The sequence below is a fragment of the Ursus maritimus genome, unplaced genomic scaffold, assembly GCF_017311325.1.
Source record: "Ursus maritimus isolate PB19 unplaced genomic scaffold, ASM1731132v1 scaffold_23, whole genome shotgun sequence".
NCBI classification, from domain to species: domain Eukaryota; kingdom Metazoa; phylum Chordata; class Mammalia; order Carnivora; family Ursidae; genus Ursus; species Ursus maritimus.
In genome coordinates this window covers 6637380-6659641 of record NW_024424786.1, presented here as the reverse complement: position 1 = coordinate 6659641, position 22262 = coordinate 6637380, and the positions used below count along the sequence as shown (strand labels likewise).

Sequence of the window (22262 nt, the reverse complement as noted above, 5' to 3'; positions counted from 1 at the left end):
AAAGCTATCTGTACTTTTTTTCTTTCTTTTTTCTTTTTGCTGCTCTGATTGGGTGAGTTTCTCTGCCTGGTCTTCAAGTTCACTTATTCTTTCCTCTCTTTCATATATTTTGATGTTGAATCCATCTAGTGTATTCTTCAGTTCAATTATTGTATTCTTCAGTTCTTTGACTTCTATTTGAAACTTTCTTATATTTTTTCTCTTTGTTGAAGCTCTCACTGCTTATCCATTCTTCTCCCAAGTTTGGTGAGCATCTTTATGACCATTATTTTGGACACTTTATCAGATAAAATACTTATTTCTGTTTCATTAAGGGTTTTTTTCTGATATTTAATCTATTTTTTTTCTTCATTTGGAACATATTCTTTTGTTCCCTCATTTTGCTTGACTTTCTGTATTGGTTTCTGTCCATTAGATGAAACAGCCACTTCTTCCAGCCTTAAAAGGTTGGCCTTATGTAGGAGATGAACCTCATTGTTCAACCCTGCCCTAAGTCTTAGTTGTCTCTGAAATCTTTGCGATTGTCCAAGCAGCCTCTTTTATTTTTAATAGCTCCTAGTAGTTGAGAGTGTGCCGAGACCAGTTGGTGTCCTAAAGGGGATGATCTCAGCCAGCACCTAGTTTCAAGCTTATTGGAAGCCAGAACCTCAGGCAACAGCTTTCAAATAATGCAAATACATACAGTGCTGTGGGACTGCAGGTGTATATCCTGCTGGCCCCAATGGTCAGTCAATCTGGAGGTGTCCCCTAGGCAGCAGTTACAAAATCAGGGCTCCTTTCTGGGAGATACAAGTGACTGTAGTGAGGCAGAAAGACAGCATAAAGATGGCATCTCCTGGCCTATGTTCCCTGATTACACCTCTAAGGCCTCTCAATATGTGCCAAACCTGAAGCCTACTCCTACGGTTGAACTGGCAGGACTAGCAAGTAGGCCTCTTTTACAGAAAGGTTGGTGGTTGCAGTGCCCTGGGATGGTACCCTGCCAAGAACCATCTGTCTGATTGTTACAGTCCCATGGGACCCAGGAACACAAATATTCCTAGTGACCAGAGCAAGGCCATCAAGAGGTATCTCCGGGGTGGGAGCCACGAAAACTAGGGCACCAGATATAAAAACTGGGGTATCAGACATGTATAAGCGCTTCCCTCCAAGAGATGCTGGTGCTCTGGAGCATGGCAGAGGGAGAGCACAAAGATAATGCCTGTCCTTTGAGGTCTCAGGAAAGGTTTGCAGTCAGTGCTTAGATGTGTGTTTAATTAGAAACCTGCCCTTCAGGCTGCAGTTATGATGATAAGCTAATAGGCCTCTTTCCAGAAAGATAGAGCTCCTGGGTCTGTTGCTTCTTGCTCTGCTCCATGGTAGTAGCTGTTTAAGAACTGTTTCTCCATTGGTTATAGTCCTGTGGGACCCATGAGCAAAAGCCCCACTAGCTACCAGAGCCAGGCAATCTAGAGGTGTCCTCTGGCAGCAGCCACAAAAATCAGGGCCCCAGAGAAGGGGATAGGCTCCTTTCTATAAGATACTGGTGAGCTGGAGGGATGCAGGGGGAGAGCACAGAGATTGAACACCAGGCTCTGTTCCCTAATAGTCCCTCTGTAGGCCCCTGTAGGTGTGCCAAACCAGAGGCCTGCCCTTCAGGCCAAAGCTCCTGGACAAGGAAATAGACCTCTTTCTCAGAAAGACTCAGGGTGTGTTTTGGTGTGCTGTCTGTGCAGTGCCCTAGGATTGGTAGCCTGCCAAGAACTGTTTCTCTGATTGTTACAGTCCTGTGGGACCCAGAAACGCAAACCCCTCACCTTCAGAGCCAGGTGATCAAGGGGATGTTCCCCAGGTCATAGATACAAAAACTGGGTTCCTGGACATAAAAAGCAGGGTACCAGATATGTAGAAGCTCCCTTCTGGGAAATACTGGTGCTCTGGAGTGTGTCAGAGGGAGAGTGTGAAGATCATGCCCACTGGCTGGAGGGAGGTGGAGGGGGAGTGCAAAGATGGCACTTGGTGAAAAAAGGGTGGGGGGAGGAAAAGAAAAGAGAAAAAAGAAGGAAAAAAGGGAACTACAAAGGAGAAAAAAAGATGGCACCTGCTGGCTTCAGCAAGGCAGAGGGAGACCATGGAAGATGGCACCTGCCAGCTGGAGCATAAAGATGGCACCTACAGGAAAGGGAAAAAAAGGAGGAAAAAACCCAGATGGCGTTTGGTTGCTTTATGAAGGCAGAAAGAGAGCAGGAAGATGGTGCTCTCCAGCTTTTGTCCCTGGAGAGTATCCCAGCAGGCACCTGTCCCTCAGTCCAGCACTTGAAGATTAGGGAATGACTGTCATTCACATAAAGTCTGGACACTTTTCAAAGTGCTGCTTCCACACTGGGCCCTGGATCAGGTCAGTCTGTGTGCAGGCCCTTTATTAGACCATCCTCCATTCACTACAGCCCTGCTGGTCATCAAAGCCAGATGTTTTGGGGGCTTGCCTCTCAGTTGCCAGTCTTAAAAGTTGGGGTTACAGACCCTTTGCTCTGGGTTTTGAGTTCCCTCCTGATGGTAAGTCCCTGTACTCCTAGGTTTTATTCATTGTGTCTCAGCTTTTCCTACCTCCTTTGATGTGGTTTCCTTCTCCTTTGCTCAATGTGAGGAGGTACCTCTGCCAGGTTTTAGGTTTTCTTCAGAGAACATTGTTCCATATATAGCTATAGATTCATTGTGTCTGTGAGAGAAGGTGAGTTCAGGATCTTCTTACATATTTTTATTAGGTACATAAAGAACTAATGACAGTGGTCTTTGAGGAAATTCCCCAGTTGTAACGTCAGCTCTTTCTCTCCTGGTGCCCCAATCTTTCTTCTTAATTGCCTTGTAATATGCTATATACTCATTTTTTATATTTATTATCTGTGTTTCTCTACTAAATTATAAGTGCCATGAGGGCAGGATTTTTTGTCCCTTTTAATTTCCCAGCACTTAAATCAGTGCTTGGCTCATAGTAGCATTTGATAAATATTTATTGAAGAAGTGAATGAACAGTTCCTGAATTAGGAATAGGATCTTTGAGTTGGGGATGGAGACCTGAGATCTAATTCCAGTTCCTAACTGCTGTATGAGCTTGGGCAAGTCTGTCTTCTCTTTGGGTCTTCTTTTATTACCTGTAAAATAGATAATAATAGAGCATTGGCTCTCTTTAGTTTCTTCCTAGCTCAAAAATTTCATAGTTCTGTGCATTCTTAGTTTTAAAATGCTTAGTAGTAATAGAACTATTTTTTTGTTTTATTTTCCAATAAAATTTTATGTAGAATCTGAAAATGTAAAACAGAAATGGAACTGTTCTGATTGAATTGGGAACAGGGAAAGGAAGGTGGGGGAAGGGAGAATAAAGCCTTACCACTTGGCTGCATGCTGGTAGGTCTGCTCTTCATGGTAGCCCCTGGGGGGCATCCAGGGAACACAGGACAGTTTGAAAACCCTTTCTCTAGATTAAGTGAGAAATGGGAACTGGGTCATATCTCTGAGTAAAATTTTGTTTGTGCTCAGATGTGGATTTGAAAGAGAATGTTGAATAATGGGAAAAAGTGTTAGATGGTGGACTTGTAGATGGAGTTTTCTTTGTACAAATAATTTCCTTTATTATTATACAAGAATAAAACCAGGATAAAATTTTGTAGTTATGTGTTTTTATTAGAAACTCATGTGATTGAGGTTACTTAATACATATTGGTCTTTAGTTCCTTTATCTTACAGGGCTTCAAATATCATGTAGCCTGAGGCCTAGAGATCTGTTTGTTTTGTAATTGCCAGAGGATTAAGGGTCTTTGTAAAGTTTTTACATTAAGATTCCCAGTCATGGCCCCACCATTAGTCCCATTACATTGAAGTGGACCATTGTAGTTAATAGTAGAACTAATTTTTAAGCCCTGGATCTTACTTGGAGAAGAGCTGTCAGATATGTGGGTTCAATAGGACAGTGAATTAAATGACATAGGCCATTTCTTTTCCCCTGAATTTGTAACTAGATTGAACTCTGTCTGGCCTACCAGCTGGGAAGCAAGCTAAGCTAATATTTGTCTAGCTCTGTGATCTGAATTGTTTGAAGGATGGTTTGGCTTGTTTGAATTTGAGTATCCACTAATAATCAGGAGAGATCGAAAGCTCTTGTTTTGTCGAGTACATATTTACCATGTATTATATTACCTTTTATTAATATAGCAGCTAAAGAAACATTCAGAGTAGATTGTCTATAGACTCATTTGATTGGTATTCCTCCCTGGATAAAGAGCAGTGATATATGTATCCAGACAAATACCTTTCATTCAAGGATCTCAACACTTAAAAAAGGTATTTTTCTTAGTCTTTTTTATTATTCAATTTTTTCTGAAAGTCACTTGAATTTTGTTAATTTCATGAGCATTTTGCAACTGTATATTTCAAAGAAGTTATAAGCATAGAGGTACCACCTTTAGTAGAAACTTTCTTGTGGTTTTTTTCATAAGTAAGGGAGAGCCACTTGTTGATGGCTTTTATTGATTGCCCCAACCTAATGGTCCCATTTGTTGCTATGGTAACTCTAGCATCATTTGGAATTATTCAAACTCGATTTTTCCAAAGACGCTTATTTTGATGATCCAAAATTTGAGGATACAGCCACACTGAGAACAATTTTTCACTGTTTCTACCTGCCCACCTTGATATTTGTGATCCTTAAAGTAGTGTGTTTTTGTCTAATTTTAAAAGCTTTTTAAAGTAGTTTGTTTTTCAGTAGAAGTTTTGTTTGCTTGTTTGATTTGAATTTATGGGAATCTCAGTACTGTCTCATAGTAACAACTCCTTATTTTTTCATCTGTTAATCACAACAATTTAGTGAATTATGGCAAAGATTATTGTGTCATTTTATATATGAGGAAGCTGAAGCCTGGAGAGCTGGAGTGACTTCCCCAGGGTTGATAGCTGGTAGGGTTGAGCAAATACTAGAACCCAGGTCTCTTGATTCTCAGATTAGTGCTCTTTCCAATAGAGGTCCAACTCAAGGCTTATCATTTTTTCTCCTTCAGTTTGTCATTTGGATGTTTCAATATGACATTAATCAATCAATAAAGATTAAAATGAGAGAAAGTCAATGGGAGCTAGTAGTGAATTGAAACAACATTATTAAATTTACAATCTTCCAAGCCCAGAGAGTTGTTTACATTGTTTAAAATGAAAGATATTAGAAATGAACTATCTTTAGATGGGTTTATGATTAACCACGAGTGTCTTTTCCTTTCTGATCTGTAGAACCTCAGGTCATCTCTACAGGAAATTTGCCGTTACAGTAAAGCTGCCTTTTCATCATTATTGTGTTCCGCGGTATTTAACATTTTGTGGTCTGCTAGAGGAAAAATTGCATTTGGACCATAAAATTAAACCAAACTTGACATTGAGTTTCATTCCAGGAAAACAGATATTTTAAAATCAAATGCGTTGTCTTAAAGTTTAGTTGCAGTAGAATATTAATGTGTAACTCAGCATAGCCTTTGTCATCATGGGTACTTTTTATTACATGGTTGTTTCAACATGTTAAAATATAACAATACTCCTAATTAAGGTCACTGACTGAATTAACATGCGTAAAAACAATCCACTGCACAATATGCTCTCTCTGCCTCCAACCACCCAGCTGGAAGTTGCTCTCCACCACCATCTCCACCCTAAAGCAATAAGTAAACAGGAAAAGACAAATCAAAACAAAAGCTTTTGGACAGCAACTAAGCTGTTCTGGGTTAGTTTCGCCACCTGGTGGCAGAGGCCGAGAAATGACTCAGTATTCCTTCATTTCTTCTTCTTTCCTTGGAATGATCCAACTGTCTTCTCTCTTTTGTTTTCAGAGCTCAGCAAATCCTACTTTGAGCAATCTCTTTCTCATATATACTCACATATTTCTTTCTCCCTCTTTTAATTGTCCCTACGTTTTTAAATTTAGCGACCTTACAACATTTATTGCTCCTTGTTTGTTTACTTTCCATTCTCCTATTTATGAGTTCAAAACCAAGTGACCTTAATGGTGGTTGCTAGGTCTGAGAGCCCTGGTGGTGAATGTGTGGGAACGCCATTTGAAATGATGGGCTGTCAGCTGAAGGGACTGAACAGGCCTATATTCGGAAATGAAGTACCGCACAGGAAAAGGCCTGGGGCCCTTGCCTCAGAGGCTTCTGAATATGCACAGACAGTCCTTTCTGGATCAAGACCAGCACTTCTGTCTCTTTCTTCCTTCTCTAGTAAATCTGCTTTTCCCAAATACCATCTAAAATATTTTTAAAAACCAATTTCTTACCCAATGTTCTTGTTTTTCTGTCAGTTTAATGGGCAACTTAGTTCTCTGCCATTTTTACTGCACATATGCAGCAGTTTGGATGCTCTAAGGTTGTGGTTCTCAAACTTAAACCTGCTTCAGAATCCCCTGGTGGACTTGTTAAAACAGAGGGCTGAGAGTTTCCGATTCAGGGGGTCTGGGGTGGAGCTGAGAATTTAAGTTCTATCAAGTTCCCGGGTGGTGTTTATGCTGATGGTCTGGGGCCACACTTTGAAAACTGCTGCCCCGGGATTATGTGACCCTTATGGTACGGGTATTGGGCGATGCTTTGCAATCTACTCTTTGGCCTCAGTGCTTGCACCGGCCATTCCCTGGCCTGTGAACTGGGTTCCAGTCTGCCACTTTTTCTTCCACAGCTGGGACCACTTGACCCGTAGCCTTACACTTTGTTTAGGGACAGAAAGTGCATTTTATCAGTTTCTCCAGCCCTGAAAAGAAGGCTGGGATATATTAAAAGGTACTTAGTGAATGTTGGGGATATGTTTGGGGGTGAGGGTGGGTATAGTTGCAAGGCAGCAAGTCTGGGATATCAAGTATCATTTATAGTATTGTTTCCATAAGAAAAAGGCTCTGGGTAATGAATGGGCTACATTGCTCTGTGTGGCATTATTTATTCACAAAGTAGACATATATATTTACCCCCATGTTCCTTCTGATAGGTTTTTTTTTCTCAGTGTAGGTCAGCAATTCATTATAGGTATTGCTATTACAATGGAAACAAAGAGAGGAGACACTTGTTTTCTGAGTAAATTTTATTTGGCAATTTTAATGACTAGTCTTTATAATGATCTAGTTGTCTTAAAAAAAATTAGAAGACAGGCTTAAATATCCAAGCAAGTGACAAATGATAGCTGTTTCAGGGAGTGCTGTGATGATATTATCTGGTAAATTGCAAATGCGGAAGAAGCAGGTGCAGTGCTGAATCAGGAGACTAAATAGGCTCAGGAAATACTGTATTAGCTCTTCCTTCTGAGCATTTTATCCACTGTGTAACTGAGAGTGCAACCGAACGTCAGATCAGAGGTGGGCACGATTAATGAGTTCTCCTGCTCACTGATTATGGCTGGTTGGCATGCATCTAGAATCTCAGATCTTTAGTGCTATGAGGGCACTTAGACATCATCCTAGTCCAACCCCTTCCATTTACAAATGGTGAAGTGAAGCCTTGATAAGGGAAAGACTTGCCCCACAGCATGAATCTAATAGGTGGCAGACTTTGGACTTGAGCCCTGTCCTCCCGGGCCTAGGCCAAGCCCTCCTCCCTTTCCACTGTACTGCCTTTCCCCTCGCTGGTCTTACGGTCTTACTCAGAGATTGTGGCCCACTTGTAAACCTTTGGGTTCCCTTTAGTTTCCTAAGGACAGCATAGTTGGGGAGGAGAGTCATTTATGCTTCTGTCTGAATGCTTCAAAGGCCATTTTCTGGCGTGAGGAACAGGCTCGGTTCCTACCATTTTCTCCCATAGCTGCAGCCATTTGATCTCCACCTGCAGGCTCTGTCTAGGGCCCAGCATTTTACTTCCATTGGAGAGACTGAAGAAGTTCATGTTCAGAGCCTGGGAGTCAGTAAGATGTCATCTGGGCTGCTATTCCTGTCCCGATCTGCCCCAGTTCCTGTCCTGTTACCCTGAGCCTGATTCTGCCTGGATAACCGCTAAGTTCTTTAGGGTTGGAGCCTTGCCTTGTTATCCATTATTTCTTCACTAGAGAAGAGTTGTTGGGGGTAATGGAGTAATATTTGTTGCGCATCAGGTGAGACCTCCTGGAGGAAGAGAAATTTAAGCTGAAGACATCGAAGCATGAAAGGGCCTTGCACCTTGGACCTGAAGGAAGGCTAGTGTGGCAGGAACATAGTGAGCAGTTGTGGGCTGATGTTCTGCTACTAGAAATCCTCCTTGTGCTACCCACCTGCCTCACGCATTCCCTGGCATGTGATGGGTGTCCAGCGGATGTTTGTTGACCGAATGCATGAATGGATGAAACAGTAAATGACCGGCAATGCTGAGAGCTCATTTTGTTTCTTACATAATCACATAAGTTACCTTGGAATGATTCATGGTTCCAAACAGCTTTTTCCTCCAGCTTCTCTTATCTTTCTGTTGTTTTGGGTTTCCTTGCTCTATTTTGAATGTCCTCACACGTGTCCTGCCTTTCCTTCACAGCCATGGGGTGTCTTCCTGCCTCAAAGAGAGCAAAAGCTGAGCTGCCCTATTATCCTCTTAGTGGCTGCCTTGAGCATGAAGTTTGAAATAGCGTCAGTGATTTGATTTTTTCCTCTGGGGATCTGGCAATTGAAAATAAATGTAGAAAGAGCCCCAAAGGAGGTTTTTCTTGGGGGCATGAGAGATGACAGCACCAGTTATTGGTGCTCTTTGACAATGCAGAGTTATATAAGTAGATGAAAAATAGAGGCTATTCCACCAAAGTCAGCTTGCCTTACTTAAATGCTTTTATATTCACAAAAGTGGGTGGCCCAGAGTCGTTCTGTAACTCCACTATTTGCAAATTCCTAATTCCTGACTCAGAGAAATAGCATTCTATAGATTGGGGTTTAACAAATGCTAATTTAAACAATGACCATGTGCTAGGTACTTTCACACTGCATTTAATAGCTAAAATATAAACAGTATCCCATTTCTAAAGAATACATTTCTGACCCAACGATTCTGGTAAGAGGAGCACAGAACACTGCAGAGCCTGAAGGAGGGTGAGAACAGTGTACTTGTTAGTAGACATGGGTCCAGAAAAAATTCCAGGTCAATTTGAATCCCAGTTTTTCCAGAGTTAACTCTCCCAGACCTCTGAGGTCTTCTCTTTCTGTTCTAGCTTCCCGACTGAGGAGGAGGAGGCCTGGCTCACAAGGAGTCTGAACGTCAGTCTTGACAGACACTGATGAAACAGTAAATAATCTTTGGTCCTTGTTTGGTTTTCATTGTTTGGTTCATTCATTCACTCACTCATGAAACCTTTGTTGAATGACTTCTACGTGCAGGCTGCCATAGGTATAGAGACTAGTTTTACAGTACTGTCCTCAAAAATCTCACAGTGCATGGCTGAGACAGATAAGAGCATGTGATAGGAGATGAGGTGGGGAGTGTTGCGGGGGGCTAGTATGACACTATGGTCAGAGAGGGTGTCGCAGAGGAGGTGAATCTTAGAGGTCCGCCAGGAGTCAGCTCTCAGTGATGACTTGCAAAGATGAGCCACCATCCCCCCCCAAGTGAGGACTGGGGCAGGCCACCATCCATTCAGTTAAGTACTCAGAGTAATCCTGCCTGTGTCCCCACTGCAGTAAGAGTAGGGCTGTTTGTGAAGGATAATGAGGAGGCGTGTTGTTTTTTCCTCTGGGTTCTAAGGTTCAGAGGTCTTGAAGATTGGTTTTTGCAGGCTGAATATAGCTATATCCAGTGCTTATAGAGAATTTGATAGTCACATCTCCACTCGAGATTTCTGGCAGAGTTGTTTGGGGCGATCAGGTGGTCAGAAATCCTCCCAGATGCCGGATGTAGTTATTGTGTGTGATCCTGCGATCCTAAGGGGGAAGAGGGGCTTTGGGCAGGCTCAGTGAGGAGCTTTGGAGGTGGGCTCTGAGGGTTATAAGTTATTTCTTCACAGTGTGCTTAGGATGTAAAATGGACACTGTGACATGGAGAGTGCCTCAAGAAAGGGACCCCTTTCTGAACTGCTAGTGACCTGCGCAGTCATCAGGTCCAAGTCTGGCCTCCATTTCCCTCCCGTCCTTCCTCCCTTCTTCCTTCCTCCTGCCGTCTTCATTGCTAGGGAGACAGGCAATGGAGACAGAGCGCTTGCATAGTGGACGATGTGGCCGTGCAAACACAGATAAATAATTCTGCAGCGTGCAGTAGAGTGCCCTCTCAGCGGAGCAAGTGGTGCCTCTCCTCCTGCGGGAATGGGACAAGGCAGGGAGGCTGCCTCCCAGGGTCACATAGCACATTAGCATAGCCTCAGGACTGGAACCGAGGGCTTAGGATGTTTTCTCTGCTTGTCTTCAAAGCCTCACTGGCTGAATGAGACTTTCTCAGCTGGATGGTCACCAAGCCAGAAGCTGGTCTTCTCCCTGGATGTTGGAAGCAAGGGCAAGGTATGTTTATCTCTGATAAACTTCCAGTCCGTGCTTCTCCCCCTCTCTTTCTGTCCCATGGGACTGACTATGTGGGTGTGTGACCCCAGAGGTTGTCGCCCTTCCCCCGCCTCCCCCGCTGCCCTGCTGCTTTGGCCCTGGGCAGTGTTCCTGTGAGTGTGGTCTTGTCCATGGGATTCCAGTTGAGACCGAAGTTCTGGTAGGTGTGGACCAGTCAGGAGACAGGTGGGGTAGGGAGAAGTGCTGTGGTTTCAGAGGTGACCTCTTTGCTGATTTTAGAGCTCTGTTCAGTGCGGGCTGGCAGGGTGCCAGGACAGAAGGAGCTCTGGATTCACTAATGCTTGGTTCATGGTTAGACTTCCGCACATAATTAGTATTTTTAAAGTCATTTTATCTAAAGACTTCAAATTTAGAGACTCTAAGTACTTGAGAGATCTTTTATGGATCACAGCTGAGTCTAAAAGGATCCTGCAGCATCTCTCCCCAGCCCTTGCTACTGGCCAGCTGCTTCTAATCACTTCAGTGAAGTCCTGTGACCAGCGCATTCTTCTTCCAGCTTCTTGCAGAAGAGGTCACTCTCTAGGTTGGCCTGGTCTTTCTGAGGAGCTGCAGAATAGTGTTTCTCAACCTTCAGTGTGTGTGCAAAATCACTTCGGGATCTTGTTAAAATGCAGATTCTGATTCCGTAGGTCCAATCAGTAGGTCTCTGTGTTTCCAACAAGCTCCTGGGTGATGCCAACGCTGTGGTCTGAGAACACATTTTGAGTAGCAAGGAAATTGCTGCATGTCAGGCATAGATGGGGCCAAAGAAATGGATCACCAGATGAAAGCCTGTGACTGCATGAAGGAGAATATTAGAGACCCAGGCAAGGAGAGGGATCCACTGGGGGTCACAGAACAAATTGGTGGAAGAGAGCAGGACTAAATCTTAGTCCCCACTTTCTCCCTTTGTGCCAGATGTGCTTTTCCTCTGCTGATCTGGAAGGAAGTCGCAATACAGAAGTAAAGAGGCAGAAATCAGTTTTCCTATTTGCATTCTCCACTGTAGAGCAACCTCCCAGAGCCAGAACTCGGTGTGCTGTGCTCTAGGCCTGACTGGGGCCCTTCTTTCTTAGGGTTCAGGGAGACATTTTCTGTGTCAACCTCTGGGTCTTAAACAGAGCTTCCCTTATACCACGCTTGGTGTTCAGCAGTGCTTGTTGGATGGAGCTGAGTCCCTTCCATGCTGGTGCCAGAAGGTGCCAGATGGCCTCAAATGAATCTTTAGACGGAACTAACTCTTAGACTCCAGGAACAAAAGATGGGGCTGGGATGCTGAGCCAGGCAGCAGAGTACAGAACAGGCTTAGCCCTTCTGCTCTTAGCATACACTCATCGACGAAGGGGACGTACTGGGTTTGACCCAGAGACTCTGCTGGGAACAGCACAACAGCCAGAGATATAGCAATAAGCAACAGTACTTTTGTCCATCAAGGAGGTCCTGTGTGTGGGGAGGGGCATAGGAGCAGATAGTTCGCAGTCATCTAGGCAAGTGGGCAAACTTCTCATTGCATAAATATTTAGTGTGTCTGCCACATGCCGGAGGCTGGGCTGTACACTAGGAAATATGGAGATGCATTCCTGGGACCTCTGGCCTCCAGAGGTTCCTGGGTAGATTCTGCATCAAGACAATCTTGTGGAGTAATAGTAAAGCAGTACTCTGGGCTCGGTGGAACTGGTCACTAGGTGCGGAGTCAGACAGAGGAAACAATTCAGGGTCATAGTTACTGGACCTCTGGCACAAAGCAGGGCCTGGTTCCCAGAATCAGGTATGATGCTTAGTGATGAAAAACCAAGGAACAAGGTCAGAACAGGAATGGCAGCACATGGAATTTGCTTCTGAGTTGCTAACCTCAGAGACTTTAAACCTTTCTGAACTGAGAACAGTACTGACTGGTCAGGGCTGGACTGGGGCTGAGCCTGTAGGTAAAGGTCATCTGGTGAGGACACGGCACCAGGCACTCTGATACCAGAAGGACATAGCCATGCAGGCTCCCCATCTGTTCACCTGCCTTAGCCCTGGTTGTAAGAATCATCTTATTCTGTAGTTATGGGGAGTAAGGTTCTGGAAGCTTCACAGAATCAGGCCCCCTGGAGCAGCAAGGTGGCAAGAGGCCCCGCTCCCACCATCATTTGTACTAACATGCCCCAGGGTCTCTCAGGGCTGAGATGTCATTAAGTATCTGCTGATGGGGGCGAGTGACTAATGCTTCAATGGGGAAAATACTGGGTGAATGGGTGCATGGCTTGAGCCCAGAGACCAGGCTGCATTTGAAAGTGATACCCAGGGACCGAGCTGAAGAGGTGCAGTGTTCTTCGTGATGGTAACAAGGGTAAACACATGCCTGGCACCTGGTCGGCCCTCAGTAAATATTTGTTGACTGAATAGGTGTTAACAAAGCGCTTTATAGTTTGCAAAACACTTCCAAATACATTCTGTGAGATAGGTGGAGCGTTTCATGCATCTGATACTGAGGAAGCCAAGGCTCAGGGTGGTCACACCGCTGCTCAGTGGCAGAGCTGACACTAGCCTTCAGGTCTTCTGAGTCTCTTTCTAATGTTCTCTCCTTGAAGACACTGTCTGAAAACACACACAGGTGCTACCAGGGATCTTGCTGTTGTATATTTGATTTTTGGTACTTATTAAACAGATATCGTTTTTTAATGCAAAACATTTTTTTTAAAGGAAATGTGCCTCTCTGTGTGCATTTTTACCAAATTGAGCCCTTGGGTGTCTTTATTTTTAATAAGGAAGAAACACTTGGGTCTGGAACAGCTGAACCAAGCACCATTGCTGCCTACTCATTAGCTCTGTCTAATTAGATTGAAACCAAGGAAGGAAGCAGCAAAGGCGACCATTTTGTGTTTAGCAGGAATGGTCATGTATGGCCTTGAACCCTCCCTCCCTTTCTCCCCTCTCCAGGAGACCGTTAGAATGCAGCTCCTTTCATAGGACAGTAGTAGATTTCTATTGCGGAGAAAGAGAGAGAGACAGAGTGGGGGGAAGCAGGAGGGGGTGGAATGAGATAGAGAGAGAGGAGGGGGGAGAAGTGAGGGGGAAAGGGGGAAAGACTGGAGGAAGAGAGAGAGGGAGGAGGAAGAGGGGGGAGGGAGGAGGAGGGCACAGGCAGAGGGAGTGTGTGTGTTTGTGTGTGTGTGTGTGTGTGTGTGTGTGTGTGTGTGTGAATGTGTGTGACATACAGACAGACAGACTGATTTCTGGGACCCTAGAGACTTGGTGAGTCATTGCATCTTTTTGTTGGCACCCAGGCATGTAGGGCAAAGAGGCTATTGTTTTTTCTTTAACAACAAACTAGTTATAAGCCATTTCTCTAAGTACTTGAAAGACCTTGGGTTCCTGTAAATAGCTTAAAAAAAAAAGTACACCTGAAAGGTTTTGTTGCTAAAATTTGGGCCCCAAGTTTGCATGTGAGTGGGAAAATGCTGGCCCTGATCCCAGGCCTGTTGTAGGTGGTTTTGTCCAGTGGTGACTGTGACCTCTGGGCCTGCTCACCCCAGTCACAGCTTTCGGCTGGAATTTTCCATATTTGTGCTCCTCAGTTGTACACAAATTGTGAGGCAGGCAATATAGAGAGAAGGGGATTTATCTAACTCATAGAGCCATACTTTATATGAAGGAGATTTGGGGAGCACCAAGGGCCAGGTGCAGTTTCTCTGAGACTCAGTTTCTACCCGACTCCTTGAGCTGGCTTGCTTCATTTCCCCCTCCCCACCCCCATCTCCATTCCCTCCCGTACCCCAGCCCACATCAGCTCCCTTCTTTGCCCTGTGTTCCCCCCGGCTCGCCCCCTTTGCCCACCTTCCACACAGCCACCAGCGTGCCTGTGCCTTTCCCTCCCTGCTCAGAGCCCTGCAGTGGCTCTCTGGGGTGTCGCAGGAGAAGGCCATCTCCTTGGCAGAGCATGCTGGGAACTGTTGGCTCTTCCTGATCTCTTCAGGCCGTGTTACCGCTGCTCCTGTGTACAGACCTGCTTGCGCCCAGACTTGCAGTTCCTGAACACACCAGACTCTGTCCTGCTTGTGTGCCGTGGCAAATGCTGTGCCTTGGACTGGAGTTTAGTTCTTCAGATTTTAAGTCAAATGGTATCTACCTCCTCTGTGGAATTCTCTGTATACAGCCAGGCAAAAAGTAGGCGCGCTCTCTCCTTTCGGCTCTTAGAGTAATTCAAATATATTCCTGCTGTGTTGCCACATACTTTTGTAGCAGTTTGTGTGAATGTGCATCCCTCTCTTTTACCCCTAGTTCATCTAGCGTTTGCTTGCAATCTGCTCCGTAATACCGCTACCACCTAACCATTGTCACGTACTAAACCAGGCCGCGGCTAAGTAAGGGCTTTACTACATCACTCATTTCCTCCTCCTTGGGTGTGGAGATTACCATTATCTCTACTCTACAGACTAGAAATTGAGGCTGAGAGAGCTTATGTGACTTGGCAAGACCACAGAGTTAGGACTTGGTAGACCTGGGGCTTGTGCTGGACACTATGGTAGACGCTGTAGATATAATGTTCACTAGGACGTCACCTGTGCCCTCAAGGAGCTTGTGGTCTGGCAGGTGAGGCAGGTGAGTCAGAGTGCCAATCCAGGGTGCCGATCCGGTGCTGAGGAGGATCAGGGGACTTTGGGGGGGGGGGTTGCTGGGGCTGTGTGTATACCCACTTTGCCATCCCCAGCACCCAGCACTGTGTCAAATTATTTTCTCCTGTGATCAGGACTCCATATCTCCATCACCCTTTGTCCCATGCTCCACACTCTTGTCTGTTCTGCCACAGCACCTTCCTTTACATGGACTTGGAGTCGGTTCTGCCTACATCCTGGGCCACCCCGTCCACACGAAGTGCCCCAGTGTGGGAGGAATGTGCGTGGGAGCGTGAAGGTCTCTGGAGGTTGCCTGCGCTCAGCTCATTTGTCATTGCCTAGGCTTCCTGGAGTGTTTCCATCCTAGGAAATTTTTTTTTGGCCTCAAGACAGAACTTCTAAGAACATGTCCCAGGATTGGGCCCTCTGGCACCGTGTCCTTCTCACCCCACCAGCCCTGGCCAGCCTCTGCTGTATATGCTGGATTCTGTGCCACTCGCAGAGATGTGGCCCCTGCTTTCCAGGGGCTCAGGATCTAGTAGCGGAACCAGGTGAGGGCAGAGGGCTGTCTAGCCTTATGGGGGACCCCGGGCCTACGACAGGCCTGGACCCGTAGACAGGAATGAGCTGTGAAGGGAGAGGTGGGTTTCCTGGGCAGGACAACAGGCCAGCTGCACGGATGAGTCAGCTAGGGAGGAGCGCAGGCAGAGGTGTGACCAGGTGGGGGAGACTGCCTGAGGTCCGAGTGAGGAGAGGTGTGAAAGGGCTGGGGTCCTTACCTGCGTGTCTTCCCGTTAGGGTAACTCCCAAACAGAAGTCGGTGTTGAACCAGGCCGAGGCCCCAAAGGGTACTGTTTTGATCTGAAATCAAAAGAGGTGAACCCAGCGCCCAGCCAGGAAAACATTCTAATTTTTCAGAGGCACAAAGGAAAGGAGTAAAGGGAATGGGAAGCAAAAGGTAAGAAGCCCCTCCCATGTGCATTGTGCCAGGTTATTAAATCACGTGTGTGTTATTTAATTTTCCCAGTCACCCCATTGACAGATGAGGAAGCTGGGACTGAGAGCCATGCAGCTAGTAAACGGGAGAGCGGTCTTCGCGGCCAGGCGAGGCTCCAGAGCTTCACCTCAGTGTGCTGCCTCTTCCCACGGGAGGACAGGTACACCCCGGGAGACAACTGGGTCAAATCTGAAGTACCACACGGGAAGCCCCAAACCGGCCAATGTGAAAATGTCAACCAAGGTGCAACAAGTTGTTAATGAGCTCTTTGCCAGCATGGGCTGTTATGCCTTGAAAAAACCCATGCTTTCCACAGAGTCAGGTTCTTTATACTTTCTCTTCCCTGCTCTGGCCATGACCGCCGCTTTCTAGGGGTCTCCAAAAGCTCTGGTAACCATACGACCCTGCGACCTCAGAGAGAGCTCTGTGTCTCGCCCTGTCTGTTGGTGCCTTGATGAATAACCCAAGACAATTTAGGCTGGCCAGCCAGAGCCCTCTCTGTGAGTGCGTGTGATCCATCTTACTGCCAGAGCTCATTTGGGCTCGTTTAATAATTGAAGGCCAGCGTGAAACGTTTCACGGTGTGTCCTTCATGGATAGGAGTGGTTCTCTGTGCATCAGTGATATGCCTTGTCCCCGAAGGACGCTCTGTTTCCTGAACTGCAGCTGATTCAGCATGTTCAGATGCTGCCATTGCATAGCTTGGATTTCATCACATCCTCTTTGCAAGAGAGATCTCTCCTGTCTCATCTTGGAGAGCAAGCATGGGAGGCTGGATAGCCGGGGCCTGCCGTCACTTTCCTGGGAATGTGGGCTCCTGTGGGTGGTCTCCAGGAGACAGGCTCAGCCACTTTCCATTGTGCTGAGGAATTGGTGCATTTTGTTGCTTCAACATGAAAGAAGGACCATTGCAGGTCTAAATACCTGCAACGTTAGCCTTGCATTGGTCACTCTAGGCTGGTTCCAATTGCAGTGTCTCCCAGTCATGTGCTCTTTTCTTGCTTTTAGCCTCCCTGCCCTCCTCACCTTTCCTTGCACTCTGCTGACTTCTCTTCCCCTTTCTGGCTCAGCTCTGGCCTTGCTCTCCCTGGGAAAGGGCTCTTTCTCTGCACACCCTTCAGCCCTGTGTGTCTTCCCCTCTTCCTGTGCGAGAGTTACCTGTTTGGTTGTCTTTCACCAGTGGACCCAGAGCTCTTTGGGGATGATGGAATCATGACTAAATGAACAAATTGAGGTAGTTCGTAAATTCTGCTGCTGGGAAAATAGCAATAATAATTAAGTAAGACAATGACATTAATTGAGGACCTGTTATGACCCAGGCACTGGGCTAGATGTGCTATCTCATTCAACTTTCACAATGGCCTTGGATCACGGACATTAGAGGTTACAGAAAGAATTCAAGATTCCTGCAGTCTTTCATTGTTATCCTTGGTTTTGGACTGACTCACCATAAATGACCTGCTTTATAATTTAATAATGAGTACTTTCAAAACTTAAAAAAATGCTTTCTTTTAATTTTGCAGTTTCACAGTTTAGTATTGAGTACAATAATATATCAGATGACTGTCAAAATGCAGAACCAACTCTTTTGCTGGAAATAATTACACTCTGCCAACCCTGTTTATTTTGAGCAGCTCCAGTGTGGTTAATGTGCTGCGCTGTAAATTGAGCCTGTGATATACGGATTATTCGGTGGGGGGAAGGGGGGCGTGGATCTGAGTGGCAGTGAAACCGAGTGCAGACCCGCTGGATGGGTGGTATAAAGGGAAATTGGACATGTCCCTTTGTTAAGTACATTCCCCTGAAGAGAAGTTTGTGATTTGACAGTTTAGACAGCTGGAAAGATTAGGAGCTGGTTCGCTGGAGAATCTGGCCTGATTCTTCAGACTCACACTTAGGAAATGAAGCCATCGGTTCTCTTGGTGGTTCTCTGGTCAGAGTGCCTGTGTTTCAGGCTGTAGGCAGTTCAGGACCTGCACTCGTGGACCTGCCCCCAGCCAGGCTGGGTCTCCTGTGTTGTGAGTGTGGTTGCCATTGGCTTGAATCTCACATTTCTCACTGCTTGCTCATTATGTCCTCCCAGATGGATCACTGCCCCCTCAGAGGTGGCCTGTCCAAAGCAAGACTCAGCCTGGCTGAGAGGAAGTTAGAGTTGGGCAGATCTGTGTTTGAATTCAGGCTCCCACTACTGACTGACAAACTGTGTTATTTGGGGAAAGTTGTGTTGCCTTTCTGAGCCTCCATTTCCATATCTGTAAAATGGAGATAATACATTGATCAATTATTTATTGAAAGCCTGGTATGTGCTAGCCAGTGTTCAAGGTATTTGCAAAATAGAAATCCTTGTTCTTGTGGAATTTACGTTTCAGTGGGAGGGGACCGATGTTAAACCGTAGACATAATAAATAAAAAAGTTATATGTTAGAAGGTAGTAAGTACAATAAAAAAGAAGAAAAAAGGAGCAGGGTATGGGACTTTGGGAGCTCTGGAGAGGAGCTGGAATGCGTGGATTACAGTTTTTGATGGGCCTCATTGAGGGGTAACATTGGAGCAAAGATATGGAGTTGGCAAGGGACTTGGCTCTGCAGGTATCCAACAAAGAGTGTCCCAGCACAGAGGCTTGAAAGCGGGAGCAGGCCTGGCATGCTCAAGAACCTGTAAGGAAGCTGGCATGGCTCAAACAGAAGGAACATGGGCGAGGATAAGAGAAGCTGAGGTCAGAGAGGTATCCACAGGGTGATGAGGACTCAGTGCAGTGGCATCTGTAAGGACCTTGCTCTTCCACCCGATGGCCCGATTTTCCAATGGCGCTGTTCTCGCCCAGCCACCTAGGCTGCTGACTTCAGCAAGACCCTGCTGGCTCCCTTCTCTTTGGCCCATTGCCAATCACTTGCTAGGCCCTGTAGCTAGGTGTTTCTCTCTCTCTTCTGTCCCTTTCTCCTCGTTCCTTTTGACCTTACCCCATTGGCCTCTCACCTGTCAAGTCACAGTAGCCTCCTAACCATTAGACCCACTGTCTCCAGTCTCTCCATTGCCACCCCTCCACTCCTCCTTCCTTTCTGTGCCATGGTGCACTGTGGAGCCACCCTCTCCTGCTCCTTGGTGTACTCGTGTATTCACTCCTTCGTTCACCCATCAGCATTGTTTGAGCATTTACCAACGCTCAAACTCATTCAAATTGAGTCTAATGGAGGAAGCAGACTTGAAAATAATTACAATACCAATTCAGAAATGTTTGTTTTTACCCTAGCTTGTTTCAAAAAGGATTTGGAGTTCAATAGATTTATTATATAATATGATGAGTAATGTGAAGCAACTCTATACGTACAAAGCAAAGTTCCAGTCTCTCAGCCTACCATTTAAGTCCCCCTGCTTAGGCGCAGACCTGCTTTTCGAGTTTCATCTCCCACATCTGAGTTAAGTGAACCTTTTGTTTCAAACAAGGAGACACCTTGCAGTTCTACAGTATGACCTTCCCTTTCACACCTCCAAGCCTTGGTTCAGGCTCTTCCCTCTGCTGGGAGTGCCAGTTTTGGCTAACGTGTGTTCTGGCTGGCTGTGCACGCTCAGCTTTAGATGGCACCTCCTTGGGAAGTCTGCTCTGCTAGATGCTAAGTGATCTCTTCGTTCTCTCAACTTCCACAGCACTCTCTTTTGTCACTCACCACATTCTACCTTGGGTGTTAGGTAGTGGTGTGTATGTTTCTGCTTTTTTCCCCTTACTGGACCATGAATTCCTTGAGGCACAGATCATTTTCATCTTTTATCACCCACAGCACCTGGCATAGCACCTTTTCTATAGGAGACAATCAATAAATCCTTTAGTGAGGGAACGAATGGATGTTTCCTGAGCCATAACTTCTGGGACGGATTTGCTTTGGAGGTGCGTTCTTCTCTTATGGTGATATGAATGAAGCACTAACAAGTTTCTGGAGCCCAGAGGTAATGACCTTGCAGGGAGCTGCTACCATCTGGTGCTATAACTCAGAATGCATTTTCTCGTAGAAGTCATGATGTAAATAGTTTCTGCAAGTACTTCCATCAGGAGTTCCAAATAGCGGACTCAGAAGCACACACTTTTGGAGGCTTGCTCCTTCATAGGTTGGGGACTGCTTCCTTTTTGAAGTTGCTCCATTTGCACCGGCAGGCAGGTGATATCTGCTTAGCCATACTGTCAGTCACCGACCACAGGCACCATGGGGCAGAGAAAGACACACAGACTTAGGTCACACAGAGATGACCAGCTCTACTACTACTCAAGTCGTGTGACCGTCAGCAAATTGTTTACTGATTTGAGTCTCAACTTTCTAATCTGTAAAACAAGAATAAAAATACCTACCACTAGGCATAGTGAGAATGAACGAGGTCACCTGGGTAAATGATAGTGCCTGGTAAGTCCTTAGAATGCCATTTAACAACAATCAGAACGCCACAGTCCACTCCCTATTTTCTTGTGCGTCTGTGAAATTCCTGTGGCCTAGGACTGTGTTGCTCAGACGGTCTTGTGCATGTGAGTCACCCGGGGCCTTCATTAAAATGTGGAACCTGATTTAGTAGAATCTGATTTAGTAGGCCTGGGATGGGGACCTGAGATTCTGCATTTCTACTTTTTTTTTTTTTTTAAGATTTTATTTATTTATTTGAGAGAGAGAGAGAGTACCAGTTGGGAGAGGGGCAGAGGGAGAAGCAGACTCCCCACTGAGCAGGGAGCCTGACACAGGGCTTGATCCCAGGACCCTGGGATCATGACCTGAGCCGAAGGCAGACGCTTAACCAACTGAGCCACCCAGGCGCCCCAGATTCTGCATTTCTAATATGCCGTGTTGCTGACCATACTTGGAGTGGGAGGATGTTAGGTCGATGGTTCTCAAACTATAGCCTGCCTCTCATTCATCTGGAAATCTTGTTAAAACAGATTCTTGGGCCCCACCTCCAATGATGTACTAATTCAGTAGGTCAGGGGTAGGGCCTGAGAATTTTCATTTCTAGTAATTTCCCAGGTTGTGCTCATGTTGCTGGTTCAGGGCCCACACTTTGAAAACTACTGTGCTAACAGGGATGAAATTAATAAGAAAAAAGAGGTAAATAATGATAGTTCTTCCACTGTAGCATACTTGTGCTCTCTGCTCTGCTCTTTTAACTCTGGATGGCCATATAGTAACGATTATCTGATCAGGCTCTGGAATGTCTTATTAATAATTAAATAACAGCAACACCCAACACTTACTGAGCACTTATTATGTGCCAGGCAGTGTGCCAAGAGCTTTATATAGTTCCACTTAATTCTGATAATAATCCTAGGGAGTGGATACTGTGGTTTTTCTAGCTTAATGTTTCCCACACTAACCAATTCATAAGAATCACCTGGCGTGCTTGCTAAAAATACAGATTTCTAGGTCTCTACTTGGGTGATTCTAATTTGCTGAGGTCCAGTGCCCCATAGGAGATACTTACGATTAGGTGAAGCTGGGAATCTTTGTTGTAGTTAATCAGCTCTCTGCTTCTTCACCTATGCCCAGTAGAAAATTGCCAGTTTCGAAGAAGTACCATTGTCAATGTTAACACAATATATTTGACATTAAAAGTTGCGCTAATTTACATTTTTCTTTGAGAATTCAGAAAACACTTTGTAATCTCTAGACGCTTTAGGGTTCTCATTTGACCATCTCGAGACTGTAGAGGTGCAGCAAGGCCAGGTGATAGGGCATTTTATTTACTAGAAGGCCAAGGAAGCCCATGCCAACAGTATAATACTTGGCTCTCTTGAGGAAGAGCATTTTGTTTGGAATGTTATTCTAGGAAATTGGTCTTCATTGCATCCAGATGGATTCTATGTTTCCACAGGGTTTTAAGAAAAATGAAAAGAAAATGTTGTACTTGCTTCTTGTCAGGCCAGAGCTTGTTTGCCCACATCTAAGGCCAGCTGGCCAACCACTTGTTTGGAGCCTACCCCATCACTACACCAGCAATCCCAGTACCTACTGGTCTCCCTTACCTGACCAGGGTCTTCAGCACCTCCCTGGTTTCCCAGCCACTGGCTTCTTTACATAGGCTTTCCCATTTAGCCTATGGTGGTGTAGTCCACATATTGTTGGAACTCTGGCTGACGTTGGAAAAGGGGAAACATTCAGAGTTGTGGATACAGTTGGAAATTCACCAACCCCTTGCCTGTTTTGATGGAGGTGGTGTAATGGGGCAG

General features: G+C 45.6%; 1 protein-coding gene across 6 annotated transcripts in view; it reads left to right on the top strand.

Moving 5' to 3' along the window:
- Positions 1–22262, top strand: part of SERGEF (secretion regulating guanine nucleotide exchange factor) — a 217453-nt gene that overhangs the window by 80621 nt on the left and 114570 nt on the right. For 4 of the 6 annotated variants that reach the window (XR_005837067.1, XR_005837066.1, XM_040638873.1 and 1 more), the window contains one exon: positions 10343–10429. The exons of the other annotated variants lie outside the window; for them this stretch is intronic. Coding sequence is in view for 2 of the 4 variants with exons in the window: in XM_040638873.1 (XP_040494807.1) it covers positions 10343–10429 (87 nt within the window). In the remaining 2 variants the exon portion in view is untranslated. The remainder of the gene's footprint in view (positions 1–10342; positions 10430–22262) is intronic. 6 annotated transcript variants of the gene reach the window in all.